This window comes from Coenobita brevimanus, chromosome 42 (assembly GCF_032717465.1).
Source record: "Coenobita brevimanus isolate Jiangsu-jjx chromosome 42, ASM3271746v2, whole genome shotgun sequence".
NCBI classification, from domain to species: domain Eukaryota; kingdom Metazoa; phylum Arthropoda; class Malacostraca; order Decapoda; family Coenobitidae; genus Coenobita; species Coenobita brevimanus.
The window spans coordinates 2,743,805-2,762,500 of record NC_136995.1 but is presented as its reverse complement, the minus strand read 5'-3'; the positions used below and the strand labels follow the sequence as shown (position 1 = coordinate 2,762,500).

At 41.5% G+C, this 18,696-nt stretch overlaps 1 protein-coding gene across 3 annotated transcripts in view; it reads right to left on the bottom strand.

Moving 5' to 3' along the window:
- LManII (Lysosomal alpha-mannosidase II) overlaps window positions 1–18,696 on the bottom strand; it is an 87,497-nt gene that overhangs the window by 32,593 nt on the left and 36,208 nt on the right. For 2 of the 3 annotated variants that reach the window (XM_080270727.1, XM_080270729.1), the window contains 6 exons: window positions 11,033–11,166; window positions 9,380–9,599; window positions 5,990–6,183; window positions 5,299–5,492; window positions 3,824–4,050; window positions 1,825–1,908 (listed from right to left, as the gene is read on the bottom strand). In XM_080270727.1, coding sequence (XP_080126853.1) covers window positions 1,825–1,908; window positions 3,824–4,050; window positions 5,299–5,492; window positions 5,990–6,183; window positions 9,380–9,599; window positions 11,033–11,166 — 1,053 coding nt within the window. The remainder of the gene's footprint in view (window positions 1–1,824; window positions 1,909–3,823; window positions 4,051–5,298; window positions 5,493–5,989; window positions 6,184–9,379; window positions 9,600–11,032; window positions 11,167–18,696) is intronic. The other variant, XM_080270728.1, reaches the window with a different exon arrangement.

The window sequence follows — 18,696 nt, the reverse complement described above, 5'->3', positions numbered from 1 at the left end:
AAAAAAGAAAAAATCATACATCTAAATAGCACATCTGAAGTACTCCTGAATGGTAAGTACTGTGCATATGAAGGATATGGTATAAATGAACATAACATTTGAAAACAGCATTTGAACAATATATTTCACAAACTGACACACATCCCTGTCTTACAAATGAAGGCTAACTGTACCCCAATGGTTCATAACCTTTTCTGGCAGTGACCCATGTCTTTCACAAAATCAACCAGGTGTTGACAGGAGCCTACATATAGTGGCACGGTGCACCCAGGGTGATGAAGCTGTGGTATCCTCCTGGGAGCCAAACCTCTTCATACTTCCCTGCACCTCACTATGGGAAGAACCCTGATCTAACCCTAGTAAGGCACTATCTACCACAAGGGAATGGTGGACCCCTACCTTGTGTATGTGCTGTACTACACCTGTAGGACAGCCCCACAGATAGATTCAATGCAGTGAAAGTGTATATAACTATCATATTTAGAATCCTTGCAATGTATGGGTTTAACTAGTTCTTCAAAATGGGATAATTTTTGACGAGCTTCAGACTGTTTCGGTGCTCTGCTTTTGTGGCAATGAGTGTTGGAGGAAAGATGTAACAAAGGGAAAGATGACCATGAGGGCTACACTTCCACAAATTACATTACTTGTAAACTCTGATCCATAATGCTAGATAGGGATGCCTTCATGTGACAACAATGATATAACTGAGTGATGAAGCTGCCTGGTTAGGCTGATGAACATTTCTCAGTTGCCTCTCTTCCCTCCCAAACATAGGGAAGTGGGCGGCAAAAGGGGGACAACTTCAGTTTGCAGTCCACTGGGTTCATATTCAGATAAGCCTGGAGTTATAACACTACTAACCATTAATATGTAATCATATGAAGCGTATCATTAAAGGGGTGTGTAACCAAGGTGTATTTTATCGTATTCTTGCGAGTACAGTGACCAAACTATGTGATTACCTGGGAATCATGCTCCATAATGACACTGTGGACCCTGATGAGTAAATATGTTTTGTCCTCTGGAAGTGCAGTTAGGGATGGAAATAATGCTGTCCTTCTAGCCTAAATTTTGGTCTTTATAATTTTATATTTCCCTTGAATTCTGGTACAGGTAATTTCTTTGACAATTCAACCAACATCTTGTCAATACCTTGCAATGAAATGTTCAAGCCATCAGTAATGGCAAAAACACCAGGAAGATAGATCCCTTGCATCACCTTACTACCTGGGATTTTCAGAGCAATAGATAATCATTTTCAACCAATTCAAAATTTATTATCAGCTTCATTTCGCACCCAAAGCTTTGTAAGACAACCTGGCATTCATAGAGTATAATGTATACTCACTCCTACCCCTACTACTATTATTGTACTACTCCTACTATAATAATAATCATCATCCGGACTTCCTTTCCCACCCTTGGGCAGGGTGAAGAGTAGCAACGTCCAGACAGTCCAAGCTTGCCCACTCCAATGGGCCACATTTCCATTCACTCATCCTTCAAGCCCCCGGAATCCTGGCTCTAATCTGATATGCCAAAAGCATTCACCACATTCTGCAGCTTCACATAAACGTATCCAATATAGTTAATCCGGACGCTGTCATGTTAAAAAGGGGTGCCAAATCCCTGATCATGCGCTTCTTCTCACAACATTCATCATAATAATAATAACTACTTGTACTATTATTACTGTTATTATAATTATAACTGCCATATAAACACTTACAGACCCTTGGTGACCCAATAAAATGGCTTGCCAACCCATTCTAGGCTGCTGCCGGAGGGTTATGAACCACTGCTGTACTCCTGAGCTCTAACCTTATTCATTTTGATGCCGTTCTCAGTGATGACGCCCACACCTGATAGAAGGCTGGTGTCTGGGTCCATCTCCACCGCCACATTCTGACAGTGGAAAAATGGTCAGGTATACTGAAGCTAAAAACATTAAGTATAACATGCACAAATTACTGTTCAAGCTGGATTACTAAGCTCTTTTTTTTTTTTTTATTTTTTTTTATTTTTTTTTTTTTTTAAGACAATGAATGGAGGAAAGAAAGACAAAGGAAAATAAAAAAATGTACCTAAAGGCATCCTCCATTCATAAAATATTTATAACAACTGGATTTAAATAAAAGTGGATTAAATGTCTGTGGGCAGCAACTCCCAGGAAGTGAATTCCAGAGACTACGTTCTGGGGATAAATTAATTTTGATAAGCAGAGATTCTGCATTGCGTTGGAGACAGTGTGAGTTCATGGGCGCTCCCAACTGACCGAGTATTTCGGGAGAAAATGTGAAGGGGAGGCACAACTGATGCAAGTTTGTCAGAGCACTTACGGTAAAAATATCGGTAAAATAATGCTAACATGCAACACTTCTACGTACTGATAATGGAGGAAGGTCCTGTGTAATAACAGGGTTATTGATTAATCTAATTGCTTTATTTTGAATTTTGCCCAACTGCCCCAATGCAACTGCGCCACGTCCACTCCATGATGGTGGACAGTTTTCGATTTGAGAACGCACATGACTTTTGTATATTGTGGCCAACTGCTCGTCAGTGAAGAAATCATGAACTCTGTACAGAAGTCCCAGTTTTTTTAGAAGCATTTTTAGCAAGGGATTTAACATAAGCCGTCCAGCTTAGGTTGGTGTTTAGTGTGACACCTAGGATATCAACTATAGTGGATATGGGAATACTGATATCACTTAAAATTATGTGGGAGTCTGCAGGATTCTTTCTGCTGGAAAAATTAATGTAATTAGTTTTCTGAGCAAAAATGAGACCAGATTTGTTTGTCCCCACTGATTAATTTTAGAAAGGTCCTGGTCTACAGACTCTGCTGTGTTTATTTGGGAATTTATAATATTAGATTGTATAAAGGAGGTACTAAATGTGAAAGAACCATGAAGTGTCAAGTCATCAGCATAAGGGTGCAATGGGTTGTGAGTTACAGATAGGAGGTTATTTATATGAATGAGAAAGAGGGTTGGCGCCAAAACTGATCCCTGGGGTACGCCAGCATTTATGGAATGAAACTGGGAATAAATTCCATCTACATGACCCGTATTCTTCTATTATGAAGGTAAGCAGAAATTAGAGGAACCAGTGATGCAAGGCCATAGTGTGACATCTTAGACAATTTGGTCTGGTGCCATACTCTGTCAAATGTTTTTGAAATATCAAGTGCTACTGTGTGTGTTTCACCGTGCTGGTCTACTGTTTTGTTACTCTGACGGGTAAGAAGGCAAAGAATGTCTACAATTGAACGTTCTTGTCTAAATCCATACTGCTGATCATTAATTAATATATTGATTTCTAGGTGCTTGACTATGTGTTTGTTTATTAGTGTCTCAAAAACTTTACTAAGAACAGACGTTATAGCGATTGGTCTATAGTCTGCTGGATCAGAAGTGGCTCCCTATTTAGGAACAGGATGGATATTTGCTTCTTGCCAAGAGGCTGGAAAACCTGAGGTACAGATGAATGAGGCTGCCTACCTCCTCCAGCCCCTTGAAAACGATGTCCTGCAATATACACCTTACGGACACTGATACTGGATTGGCTAAACTCATGTAAAGGTCTCATCACTACATAAGCAAAACTAGTTCATCCACCTTAACTTGGCAGGGATTTACATTCTTCTGCAGTTTATTTTTTGTAGCACAATTGCAGAATAAGACAATGCTATGGATCTAATTTCTTTTTTACAGCACTTGCACATTATTAGCATCAAATTTCTGTGTTAAAATTTCATAAAGGTCAGCATTCATGATGGAGATGTGGACATGATGTAGTGATTTGAAACCTGACTTACCCCTCCCTTAACCATAATTTCCTGAGATGCCTTAGGAACATACACAGTGGACATCTGCTGAGCCAGGATGCGTCTGCTACTGGATCGCTGGACGTGGAACTGCAGGAACCCCAGGGGCGGGATGGCACTGGCCACAAATGCCAAATCAAACTTTGCATTGGAGCTGCGACCAGGCATTGCCAAGAGGGACTCGGGTAGTGGAACCAACTGTACTGTTACAGCATCACCTGGCACATAACATTCAGATATCAATTTCATGCATACATCCATATATAAAAATGATGCTATGCTTCCTTTTAAGAATACAGTACTATGTTTGGCCATGGTACAACTGGTGCTTTCTAAGAACTGGAAGCTGAACCAATTACAAAAACCAGCTAATTATTTCCCAACAGTTGCTTGAAACAGACATACATAAAAAGCATATGTATGGCTGGTGAACATCACTTCAAGTCACTGGGGAAGTGACCTGCTCCCACCCAGTGCTTTACACACAGTCATACATGTGGAAACCTTTCTTAAATACCGTATATGTATATTAAGCTGTACGCTGTGCAATTAGACAATGTAATCACCTCAGACTCATTTATCATTGGTAACCTTATACACCACATCATCAGGAGTTGGAATCCTGAAAGTGTGGTACAGGGGCTGGCAATAAGGAAAAAATGGAGACAGTTTCATTAAGAGAGTGTAAGTTAATGAAATGGAAGGAGAGATGGGGGAGAGCGAGGCTGAAGATGATGTGAATGGATGGGGTTGAGGGGTACAGAGTGAGTGGTATGGAATGGAAGGGCTGCCTAATGGTGGAGGACTGGCAGACATGGAGGCAATTTGTGGAATGGAAGAAGAGAGGGAGAGAAAGGGAGGCTGAAGATGATGTAGATGGATGGGGTGGAAGGGTACAGCGTGAGAGTGGTTCCGTGTGAGGACGAAGCCCTCGCGAGTCTCTTGTCACGTAGTGGCATTTTCTCATATATAAGCGGCCTAACCATGCCCGACTGTAACACTTTTGAGAAGCTTATACCTCAGCAATCACAAGGCTGATCACTGTGTGGTTTGTACCATATGATAGCCCCATTCCTTAAGATTTGTTTTTGACAGGTTTCAACATACGCAGGCGGTGCACATGGCACGTGACATGCACCAAATGCAGCATGTCAGAAATCTTCAAAAGAAGGCCACAGGCCAGATAGTTTGTTGTGAAGGCATGAAACTTGGTAGGCAGATAGCCATCAACATACTCTACGCATCCTCGGGGTGTTAGGTGACATTTGAATGCTTTCGGATTTAAACGGCCTCGCTTGTACCTCACTGACAAAGGTGTTTTACTGGTGTATCATGGAGAAAAGGCTGCCTGATGGCGGAGGACACGCCAATGTGGAGGTGATCTGTTCGTTGCCATCCTTTCCAGGATTAAAGTGTCTGGTATAGATGGACAGAACACTGATACAGGAAGCCATACAATTACCTACCCTTATAATCAGTGACCTTATAAGCCACACCGGCCGGAACTGGAACCCTGACTATATGATCCCGGGGCTTGGCTAGAGGGTTGTATACAGTCACCAGGAAGCTGGAGGATGTCTCAGACACTGCACAGCTTGACACATTGAGCAATGGACAAAATACTGTTGCCTGGTCCTCTGATGTGTCTGAATGCAGCTTACTGAAAGGTGGTAAAGAAGAGGCCATGTACACATGCAAGCCCCATGTATGCACACACACACACACATACACACACACACACACACACAAAAGTATCACACAGGTGGGCTCTGATATTTACCTTAATTCTGCAGTAACTTTCATCCTTCTGTAGCATATCTTCCAAAAGATAATGGCAAAATAACACAGTTCTTTTGTTCTACATCCTTTTCATAGCATCATATTTTAATGTTACACTCTTGTTCATTCATTCATCATTCATCATCCAATTTTACATTGCCCCATGAGGAGCGTTGGAGCCCAGGACTTGTTACAGTTCAGTATTCAAGATGGAGAAATGACAATTTTTAAGTGAGACTGAGGAGTTAAAACACAACCTCTCAGCCATACTTGCATACACTGAAACACAAAAACGAACATATTTTCACTGCTCCTACCCTGCATCACAGTTTCTCTGTCTCTGTCTCTCTGTCCTTCTCTCTCTCTCTGGAAACTAACCTGTAAGCTTCAGTAATTGCAGCAAATGACTGTGTAACGCCCTGATCCAAGCGCAGGGTGTAATCATCGGTGACATGCTGCTTAGCGGTGCCAGAAACAGCGTCATGGTGCTGTAAGACCCCCATTACCTCCTTCAGATGCTCCACTCTTGGGTCCACACCGAGCCCCAGTAGTGCCGACACCTGCTTCACTGCCTGTGGTGGGAGATAACTTTGGTGTGTTTACTCTCTCTCTTTCTCTCTTACACCAAATTCTGCTGCTTCCCCCCCTCCCCTCTCCTTCTTTATAACAAATTCTGCTTTCCCCCCCCCCTTCCCTCCCATTCTTCATCCCAAATTCTGCTGCTTCCCCCCCCCCTCTCCTTCATCCCAAATTCTGCTGCTTCCCCCCCCTCTCCTTCATCCCAAATTCTGCTGCTTCCCCCCCCCCTCTCCTTCATCCCAAATTCTGCTGCTTCCCTCCCTCTCCTTTCTTTCCTCACCCCTCGCTCTCATTCTCCTACTCATCCCACTAAACTATATATACACACAAATGTTTCATCCCTACTCATATGTGAAGAGTCCAAGTCAGGCCAAAACTGTTGCATTTCCTTACCTACATAAAAAACTTATCTAAATATGGATATAATTCTTCCATTCCTCTTTAACCCTTTAATTGCGCATGGCGGTTTTTTGGAGGTGTCCGTGGTGTGCAGACATAGGGGTAAAAATGAAATTTCCCAAAGGCCAAATTTTGTCTTAGGATTTGAGGGAACACATGCCAAAGTATATAGTAAGAAAATACAGTATTAGCTCAATATTTACCTTAGTAAAGCCATGAATGAACATCAAAGTGTCTGATTCCCTATTGGAATGTATGGTTTTCGTTTTCTTTTTCGGTATTGGTTTCGGTATCAGTTTTGAAGCTCAAACATGCTTGCATGGGTCGGCCTTGGTCACCATGGCACTATATTCAAAATTCACCAGCGCAGCCAGGGCTGTATTGAGCAGTCGCAACTCGGAACAGCCCAGGCTGTATGGAGCAGTTAACGGGTTAACCTTCTGGCTGCAAAAGTAAACATACGTACTATAATGAGGCCCTCAGTGGTACAACCCCCTAAACTCCATACATGGGATATAGAGAAAAACGCCATTGAAGTTTTTACACTTTCAAAATGCCATAGCGTCTGAAGTAATTGAGATACCTTAATTTTTTTTTTTCACCTGCAGCTTGAAACATCTACTTTCACAATATGACAATTTTGTTTTGAAAAGAATGTAAACATTAGGCTTAGAAAGAAGAATGGTGATATGTGCTCTGATTGGTGGAAAAAGCGTCTCTCATGCGTGCCCACTGGCCGCTGAGCACTACTTAGTATAAGTCAGGGAGTATCACTGGCAGGCCAGTGCTGGTGGAGTCAGTGGTTTGTACTGCCAAGCCCACGATGCTGGCTGGTCTTTCTACAATATGGATGACAAAAACCAGTGTTTTCATAGGAAATTCGTCCTTACTGATATTTGGTTCTCCGATCTCCAACATGCGCTCCAGACAGAGGAACAATGGGGCATAACAGTGGTAAACTAACTCAATCTCGACTCCTATTGGCAGGCGTTAATGCTTGTGCGGACTGGCAAGGATGACGGTACCCTGTAAAAATTGGAGTTTTGCCCTTACTGATATTTTCAACTTCCAACCTGTCCTCCATATAGAGCTACCTTGGGGTAATACAGTGATATGTTTAACTCAGTTTTGGCTGGGCTGGCACTTAGGGAGTTGTACCACTGAGGCCCTATTGCTTATTACAGATGATTTTCATATGTTTTACTATCTTTGCCATGCCCTTATTGTAATGCAGTCCTTCACACAACAACATGCTTGCCTACTGCACTTCACTCTCACAACAACCAAAACACTTCATGTACATCACCTTCACAACACACTCTGTTTTGATTATAATGTAGCCTCTCTCACACCAAAATGCACATACAGCACTTACCTCATGTACTACATTCACAATGCACCTTGCCCTCATTGTAATACAGCCCCTCACATCACAACATATTCAGCTCAAGCACCTCATTCTCACAACACACTGTGCCCTTGCTGCAATATAGTCTCTCACACCACATCACACTTAGGCTGCATCCATGCCAATGCTTGCTGATGCAGGGAGGTGCAAGTAGGAGACCTGTCCGTGCAGGTCAGAGCTTTTGTAGGTTACAGTGATGCAGAACTTCCACCCACAACTACCAGCACCTGCAAGCATTTGGTGCAGATGCAGCCCTACTCACATAAAGCACCTCACCTTTACAACACAGGTATACTGGAGCACATCCCTGACTTGTAATGAAGAATGTCTGTAGTGAAGGTGACAAGTTTGATTCTCAAATATGACTACAGTCTGCTTACTTTAATTTGGTTGAGATTTTCATCATTCTGCAGTTTATTTTCAATAGCTCAACAGCAAGATAAAACAACACTGTGAGCCTACATCTTTTCCATTGCAGCTTTTCATGACTGGCACCAAATGCTAGAGTTGTTTTACCTTAACCTGCCCCAAATTTTTGCCTTTTTGTAACTTATTTCATGTAATTCAGTGGTGGAACAAGACAATTTTATTGCTTTAGATTGGATGATGAATGAATGAATGAATGACACCCTCTCTAAAGCATTTCTCCATGACTAACATTATATTCTTGTGCTATATATTGCTACAAACCAGTTTCAAGATTGAAAATGGCAATTTTTGGCCAAGTCGGAGTAAAAAGGGTATAGTTCAGCACTGAAAATGAAGAACTGGCAATAACTGGCCATTAGACTGTGCATTGTACAGAATTATATCTCATTATTAACTTCTCATTACAACTTAGCATTCAAGATGGTGAGCTGGCAATTTTAGGCAAAGTTAAAATAAATATGTATAGCATCATCCTATAGTGTTCATCTCCTGTTAGAGCTCAGGACTAACGATGGACAGCTGGCAATTTTAGTCCAAGTTAAAGCGAAGACAGTGCAGCATCATATTCAAATATGCCTTTTGTTATTATTTAGCAATGATGATGGAGAGATGACATGTTTAGGTCAAGTTAAAGAAGAGTGTGTACAGTAAGTCCTCATTATAATAATGTCAGTGATATATTCCAAAATACCACACATTTTTCCATTAAGTACTGTAAACTGCAGGAAACTGGAAAAACAACTTTATTGGTAGCAAGAGTACCTTAACACTGTAGTAAATTTTTATGTAAATTACTGTGGACTTGATACCAAAAACAGTTCCAAAAAGGCAATATATAAAGAGGATATTAATTTTAATGCTGTAATAACTTCCTATGTAAATTGCTGTGGACTTAAAAAAAAAAAAAAAAGTTAACATTGCATATAAACAGCTATATATCAATAGAACAATACCTGGAGAAAGGCATTGGTGCTCCTAACGTGTCTCTTCAGCGCAGGTCGAGAAGTGAAGTACCCGGTCCAGTATGAGTGGTTCCCGGATGCGTAAGGGAAGAAATCATCACTTTTGGTTGGCCAGGTGAGGTTCGAGTTGTGAAGGGACTCAAGGTAACAAGACGGGGTGGAGTAAAACACATTAACCTTTGACCCATTCTCCTGACGAGCATTTACATACCTGCAGAGTGATTACAATTATGCTACATTGTTTAGCTAGGCAAAGTTAGGTTAATTTAAGTTAGATTAGATTAGGTTATTATTGGATTACATTAAGTTAAGCCAGCTATGGTATGGGCAGATAAAGAATATTACACTGTAAAAGTTAGTACACATGCAAATCTTCCTACATGAGTACAGTATATGAAAGCATTATGGTGCACTCCCCTAGCAAAAGCATATATTTTCCACAGGCTCCCAACACACGTGAAATCAGGTACATACAATGATCATTTCACTACGAAGACATCTTCCAATACATTCAGACACAATATGATAATATTATGGTGTTTCAAAAACAAATGTTGGTCTAATATTTCACCTCTTCTACTACTCACTTTCACCTGCTGGCTAATATTTCTAATCTGAAAGAAGCTTGGATATGATGCATCAAGGAGGAAAATGGGAAACATGCTCCAAGTGTGAAGAGTGGAATAGCAGGCCAACTTTTGTCCCTGAGTGTACACTGAAATTTTGCAATAATCAACAGGTAAGTGTAAATACAAAAAAAAAAAAAAAAATCCAAGAAATCAAATCAAATAATTAGATACTAGTAATATATTAACATACAGTGGTTGATCAGTAATGAAGTGTGAAATGAAGTGGAGTCAGTCATCCTTAAATTATATAATGCATTTCTATCACTTTTTTTTTTTTTCTTATTCTATTCTTGCTATTCCGATGGCTTTACTCAACTTTGGGGAGGCTCTCAAACTGGGGTTTTTAGATGTAATCATAGCCCTTTTAAATGAGTGAATTCTATTAATGTGAATAAAACAGAGGTCTGATGTTAGCTAGAATAAAGTGAATATGACACCTTGGAGCTGAAAGGGTGTAACAATCCAATGATACAGTTCTTCATTTTAGTCTTGCTTACTCCAGAAAATTTTGTTAAGCCTGGGAAAGGCTTTTCAAACTGGATGGGCTTGATACAGCCTTCATTAGCCCCCCCCTCAATCTATCTATCTATCTATTGCCAGACGCCTCAATCCTGTTTGGGGTGGCCACAAACAAATCGCCTCCAAGTCACCCTGTCCCCCGCCATTTCACTGCCCTGCTCCCAACTCACACCTCCCTCTCTCATATACCTTTCCACCCCATCCCTCCATCCCATCCTCGGCCTCCCCTTCCCTCTTCCCCCCTCCACCTCACTCACATACACTCTCTTCGTCAGTCTTTCACCCTCCATCCTCTCCACATGGCCAAACCACCTCAGTGTGTTCCTCATAACGCTTCCTATCACATCCACATCAACACCACAACGCTCCTTTATATTCTCATTCGTTACAATTTAAATAAAATAATGGACTAAAATCCTCTGGTAACAGCAACAATATACTAACTATGACATCACTCACATCAAGGGGCTAAGGGCTCAATCAGTCTCGGTCTCACCTTATGAGCTTGTCCAGCTGCTTGTACCAGGTGTGTGCATACTGGTAGTGGAAGTCCATACCCATAGTCAAGACAATGTGGTTGCTCTTGTACCATTCTGCCTGTTCCCTCACCACTTTCAGGAAACTGTTCACCTACAAACACCATATCCTCCACATCACAACACAGTATGATACAAGGACTAATATTCAGCAATATACAAACAAGGTACAAATGCATACCACATACAGTATACTCATAGCAACAACACTGTGATCATTTTGGTACTACTTGTCCTGTTCTCTCACCACATTCAGGAAGCTCTTTACCTACAAACACCATATGCCTACACGTCACAACATATGAGGGTTGTCCAAAAAGAAACCAAATTTTTAAAATAGCGCACCTACAAGCCATCATAGCATGATCATGACGGCAGCACTGTACAGTGGCGACTCAGCTTTAGTTTACACTAGGTGCATCCCACCACATCACTTAGGCATCGAGATGTATCGTCCTGAGTGAACGTGTGTTTAGCGAACTCAGTGAATTTTCTTCTCTTGTTTGATATCGGCAACCTTTCAGGGTGGACTTCAACTTGGGGGTGGGGCAGTGGGCAAGCAGGAGACGGAATCCACAGGGGCCAAATCTAGAGAGTGAGGCGGCTGGGGGAGCAGGAGGGGGAATCCACAGGGGCCAAATCTGGAGGGTTGGGCAGCTGGGGGAGCAGGAGGGGGAATCCACAGGGGCTAAATCTGGAGAGTAGAGTGGCTGGGGGACGACAATCCTTTCACGCTTCACCAAAAAGTCATGGATGAGGAGCAATGTGTGAGCAGGTGCATTGTCATGGTACAACATCCAGGTTTTGTTTGTTAATGCCTCAAGTGTCTTCCTTTACACTGCCTCCCTCAAATGCTTCAGGACATCTAAGTAACACTCTCTATTGACCGTTGGACCATGTGGAACAAACTCATGATGAATGAAATGCACCCTGAAGGGTTGTCAATTTCAGGCGATGGAAGAGATAGAAGAAAATTTGCCAAGTGCACTAAACCCATGTCCACTCAAGCATGTGCACTTTGATGACTAAGTGACATGGCATAATGTGGCTAGTACTAACCTAAACCTCTAAGTTGTTGCTACACAGTGCTTCCATCACAATCATGCTATGCCGGCTAGCTGGTGCACTATTTAAAAAGTTCAGTTTCTTCTTGGACAGACCTCATAATATGCTACTCTGACATACTGTACATTCATATGCAAACAAGACACCAAAAAATACTACACATACCCAAAATCATGACAGTTGGCTTGCTCTTGTACCACTACCTGTTCCCTTATACAGTACTCAGGAAACTTTTCACCAACAAACACCATACAGTCAACACCCGCTGTTCGCAGGATTGCTATTCGTGGGTTCACATTTTTGTGGATTTTTCTGGGAAATTATATCAAGATATTTCCTGCTTTTCCCACAGCATCAGCTGTTCTTAGTGGTTCGTAAGTGATTTTTTTTTTTTTTCTTTGCATGTTTCCTGTGACAAGTACTGTCCTATACAGTAAAACTGTGCAATTACCCTGCATTGGTATGTGCTGTTCAGCGCACGACAAACTCTCATTGTCATCTTTGCATGGTCAGTACAGTACCCTGTACCCAGAAGGGCTTGTGTATTATCCTGTACTGTCTTATTAGGAAGTATTAATGTGCCATAAAATGCATTTAGGCTACAGGTGTTATAGTGGGTTTGTAGCTAATAGGAATAGCTAAAACAATGAAATCTGTGAGCTGGGCTATTTGTGCAATTCAACATTCGTTAGGTGTTCTGGTACATAACCCCCGTGAACAGCAGGACCTGGCAGTACTCCTACTCTCACCATTCACAACAAACTGTAATAGGTTACAAGGACACACATTCAACACTATGCAAAGTGGGCACTAAAATATACCACACTGACAGGCATTACCCCTTAACTGTATAGAGTACTGTTCTGTACTCCTCGACTCACTAATCCAAACATTACAGGAAAACCTTGCTGAACGAACAAGTTACATTCCTGGAAAACTGATCAGATAATGACTGATCATATATCAAATGTAGGGATCATAGCAACTACATAAATGAGCTGGTGATTGTATGTTAAATAATGGTGCTTCACAGAGGTCATAATGATAGTATAAAAGAAAATGGTGCTCATATATCAAAAAAAGGGTACTAAAATGCTAAGACTGCATAAGTGAATGATCATATAATGGTTGATCATATAGCAAGGTTGGCCTATACAGATAGTTCTACTCAATAGAGAGGGATATGATCTCAAATGTCAGAAATGTACTATAAATTGTGGAAACCTGACAAATCAATTATATAGGTAATAATGAAACTAATAGGCAATTCTCCTGTTGTGGAGTTAATGGTAAAAAAAGAACGTCATGAAAGGTCACACAATGAGGATTTACTGATCCCACCATAAAATCTTAGACACAAGAAAGACTATGGCCACAATCACAAAACTCAAAATATTTCAGATACAAGGAAAAGTATTCACAATATAGCCATACTTATAAAATCTAAAATATCTTAGAAACATGAAAAAGTATACAAGACTATATATACACTTATAAAACTCTTTTTCTACAAACACTGAATTCTTAAGGTCTTTTCAGATCTGTTAAAATGCTAATCAAAGAAACACTCACTCTACTGTTTCCACTTCCATGGTCACCTTTGACAGTGATGTTGGTGAATATATGAACCAATAACATGAGAATATTAATAGTTACCATGGACTCCTGACTGAGATCTACCTCCCCAGTGAAGCTTACTACGTTCGGGATTATTTTCACTGAGATGGAAACAAATCAGCTGTGAAAATGGACCTCAAACTCACCAATGATGACATAACAGGCCACAAGCTCAAATATGATATTCAATACTATGCACCGATGGCTCCAAAGTATACCACACATACATACAGCAGTTTCATACAGAGTATAGGTATATACAGTTATCATAATTACCAGACACAATCAGTATAAGACACTGACTGTGATTCACCATAGTTACTCACACTCAACCAAACAACACTCAACTATCTGAGAATACACACTAAGCACTAGATCTACAGTAACAGGAACCTACTTAACTTAGCTTTATGGTTACATGAGCCAAATTAACTCAGCTCTAAAGTTAAAAGGTCCAAAATAACGATCACGTTACTCTTATCTAACTTTATTTGTTTTTTGTGGTTGTTGCACTACCCCAGGCCATCTGGCTGAGCAAACCCAGCAACCACAAGTAAGCTGCCACCGTCTTTTGGCAGACAGCACCTTCTCAGAGTTAGAATGGGGTTCTTCCACAGTGTGAGGTGCAGAGAATATGGAGGAGGCATAGCTCCCAACAGGATGATCTGTGTACAGGATATATGTACAAGTAGTAGTCTCAGCCCAGACTCTGACTATGGGTATTTGGTAAACTTGGCTGAGGACCCCACATGGAAGTGTTGTGCAAGGCCAGCTACTGGGCCTTGAGAGGCACCCAGAGTTTTGCTGCAGCCTCTGCAAAACCCACAACATCCACTATATTACATGGCAGCACATCCACCCACACCAAGGAACATCAAAACAAAACCCAGCACACAATACCATACACAAATACTGTCATCTCTCCCCCTTTGCCCACCTCAGACCAGCTTCCAGAAGCATATCCACACACAGATCACGCGCTGCTCCATTCAGTCACTTAAAGACAACACAGAGCTGCATGCACGGCCTCCTGACATCCACCCTTCCGAATCCTATCTCCCTCGTGAGGACAGGGTCCACCTGGCCAGGCTGAGATGTGGGCACCATCCAGCCCTCTTAAGCTACCAGAGAGAGGCTGGATGACTCCGTCGCTGATGCCTGTCCAGGATGCAACACAGCACCCCAAACTATTAAGCACATTATGGAAGACTGCATTGCACACAATCACCTATGCCAACAACACAACATACACTCTTTGAGAGCTCTGTGGGAAAACCCGGTCTCGGCCATGGTCTTCCTAAAGGACTCAGGGCTGTTCGGCCAGACTGAGTAGGAAACAACTACAACTACTACCGGGCCTTGGCCCCATATCTCTATCTACTTTTAGTTCATGTACTAAATATCTATACAGATGACGATGATGATGATGTATGATATGTTTAAAGACCATGGACCATGCTAGCACGTGTAGGCCTTTTCATTTGATGTTAGCTCTCCATAAGCCACGATCTTCAGCCACTGCCTTTCTGAAATCCCTGCCTCAAAGGTCTCCATGCTGAACCTCATACCAAGTCTTCTTCAGTCTATCTCTGGACATTCTTTCCTCCACATTCAGAACTGCAGCCATCCTCAGTCATTCATTCTTCCTCCTCCTTTAACATGACCAAACCATCTTAGCCTACCAGTCTGCATCACTTCTCTAAAATTACTTATGCCAAATCCCTCTCACAGCACACTAGTTTTAGTTGTCATTTTGTGATGCCCTACTCATCCATGCTGGTATTTTCATTTCAGAGTTTCAATCTGCTTGTACAGGCAGACCCCGTGATACGATACCCCGGAAGTGTGATGGGGGAAGAAATACTACCCTACCCCGCTGAACGACTGCCAAACCCTGGTACAGTATAATGATTTTTTTTTTTTTTAACCCCTAAAGCGTGGCCATGGACAGCCGACCCCCCCCGGGTGGCGGGGTTTGATCACGGTCTGAGTACCTATAGGAAAATATTAACCAAAAATCAGAGATAAACCCTAGAACATTATACTTGGTATGGCAGATAGTACATACTTACATTCAGCTTTCTCCAGAGACAGGTGTTGAGCCTTCGTGGACTACCCAAGGACTTGTGGAGACTTGCAAAGTTGGGTAACAAAATCTTCACTTTCACACCTCCAGCAACCCGGTTTCCCCTCTACCACAGCCTCATTCTGTCACAGTAAACTTTATACTACAACGTACAGGTAGTTTGGGATCCGTATTTGTACAATAAGCACTGAAAATAAGGCTAAAATCAACAAAGCGTACAGCCGACATGCAGCGCGGCGGCGGTCTTCCCGTCACTCAACAAAAATTTCCATTTTCACAGCTAAAAACACGTATACTAGATTATTTTCAATCATATTACTTCCCAAAAGATCACCGCGGCGCACTTTTTATTCTGCCTTACGCACGTCACTTTATTCTCGTTCCTGTCGGCCGCTTGCACTGACTCGGAAGAGCTAGAACTCGCCATAATGTCACTTTGAAAGCCTGCGGTAAACTGACGATAAACAGGGGCAAACCACGCGAAAAAAAGCTTGTGTGACAACTGGAGAAACAAGCGTTTCCTATAAGCATAAACTGCTTGTGAGAGGAGAACGCAGATTTACAGTTCTGAGCAGTCAGAGCGCTGCCATATATCACAGCCAGGCTGGCCGGGCCATGGTGGGGGGGGGGGGGGAACGCGATACTTGGCAACAACGGAGGTCAGTAGTACAAAGGTAAAGTATGCTAATTGTAGCTAAAGGGTGGTGGTACTGATAGACAATATCAGCTGGAACATCCTTGCCCGCGTTTATTCAAAATTAACTCAAATCGCAAACGCGACGATCCGCCGTTATGTCCTTTTTGGCGAGCATCGCAAACGCGACGACCTGCGCTTCAGGGGTTAAGAACAGATTTTTGACGATATTTTAGTCTTAAATTTTGTGTTTAAGTTGATTTATAAACTGTTTTTAGACTCAGATTAATGTGTTTTAGTCATAGGTGGGGTAAACAATGTCATTTTGGGGTGCAGTTTACTAAGCTTGATTTTTTTCTATACTTATTTTTGATGATTTTCATATTTTATTTTTGGGTTTAGGTGAGTTATAAACTGCTCTTAGGCTTAGTTTAGCTTGTTTTAAAGCTATTTGGGGGTTTAGGTTAGCTAGAAATTTGTTTTTGGACTCATTTGGGTGGGTTTGGTGCTTGGTTGGGGGGGGGAACCCAAGGCTCAAAAACGCATCCCTATACTTTTCACGTTAAATCTACCCCGAGATACGTTACCCTGCCTAGCAATGGGATTTTTACTTAACCAACTGCATTGTTAAACTGGGGTTTGCCTGTATCCTATTTCAGTGACCAAATCTCACTGCCACGCAGCATAACACTTCTCATGTTTTGTAAAGAAAACCTAATGCATGAAAGGAGACCCCCTACACAGTCACGAGAGGCAGCAGTTCCCTAAACTTGCTCCATCCACTTCTCATTCAAGAAATGGAACTCGCCTCTGCTCTCCCTGCTGCAGTACTTGTTCATGCATTTCACTGGCTCCCAAACAACACTGTTCTATCATGAACAACCTTAACATCCCTACATACCACACAATCAAGTTTCTCACATCCTTTACTCTACCTCCAACACTACTGGTACTCATCTACCTCCAACACTACCAGTACTACATCTCTTGTGAATCTATTTATTACAAGTTGTACACAGAACAGAATTCCTCCCAACTCTTTTTTTTCTAACAACCAAGACCAAGAGATGGAATGGAGAGGTACGTGAGCAAGAGGGATATAAGATGGGAGAGGGAAGTGGAATGGTAGGGGGATAGACCAACATGGAAGTGATTTGTTTATAACTAACCCAAACAGGACTGGGGTGTTTGGCTATAGATAGATAGATAGACCAAGGCCACACACTTTCTCCTCAACACAACTGCCCTCGCACCTACTAACCAAGATCTCTGTGTTACCGGTATTAACTTTCACTCCTATTTCTTCAAAATATCTAGTTTCATAGAAAATTGAAATATCTAGTTTCACAGAAGTGGAACATCCTAATCTTCCAAGCATTATCCTAGCAATCTGCAAGAATACTGTCTTGAAAGCAGAGTTAATGTGGTAAAAATATGTAATGCAGCTACCCTAATGCAAAGCCAGAAGCCACCATCTAAACCTGTATTAACTTTTTCATTATCAGACATCCTTTTTATGTTAAATAATCTAGCGGCTGTAAAAATAAACCTCAAGAAGACATCATTGTAATGAAGGATTTAATACAGTAAGACAGTCATGCAGATATCATCATGCACAGCCATAAGCCTTCATACATTCATGTGGAGATAAAAAGGAAAAGAGGTTAATACAGCAAGTGTGTCCTGCAGCCATCCTCATGAACAGTCAACAGGAGAAATTCCCTTCAAACATCCCTGTATGATATGAGGCTGCTAGTCTGTTACACGTAAGAAGTTGATGTTATGCCAATAAGTACTTAATGTTGTAATTATATATGGTTATTTAAAACAATTCCATCAACCCTTTGCCATACAACATTACCAAAGCAGAGGGTCATATCATATGGGGAAAGATGAAGGAAATTTCTGCAAATGATTGTACTACTGTGCACAAAAGTTCCTTCCACCAACTAGCCATTGTAAGAAATTATATCCCCTGTGTTTCAATCAGTTAAATAGCTATGAATAGCCATTAATTCCTGCAGAAGTTTTGTGGATTTAAATTCATTTGAATACTGTACTTTGGACTCACTATGTTGAGGACTGTCAAGAAGGTATAATGGTATTTTGTCCCTTGGTTTGCAGATGAGATTTTTGTGCATTATAGTACTGTACACCCACAAAATAATTATTCAATACCCTTGTGGTGTGAAAAATTATGACACATGGACCATGACTCGTAA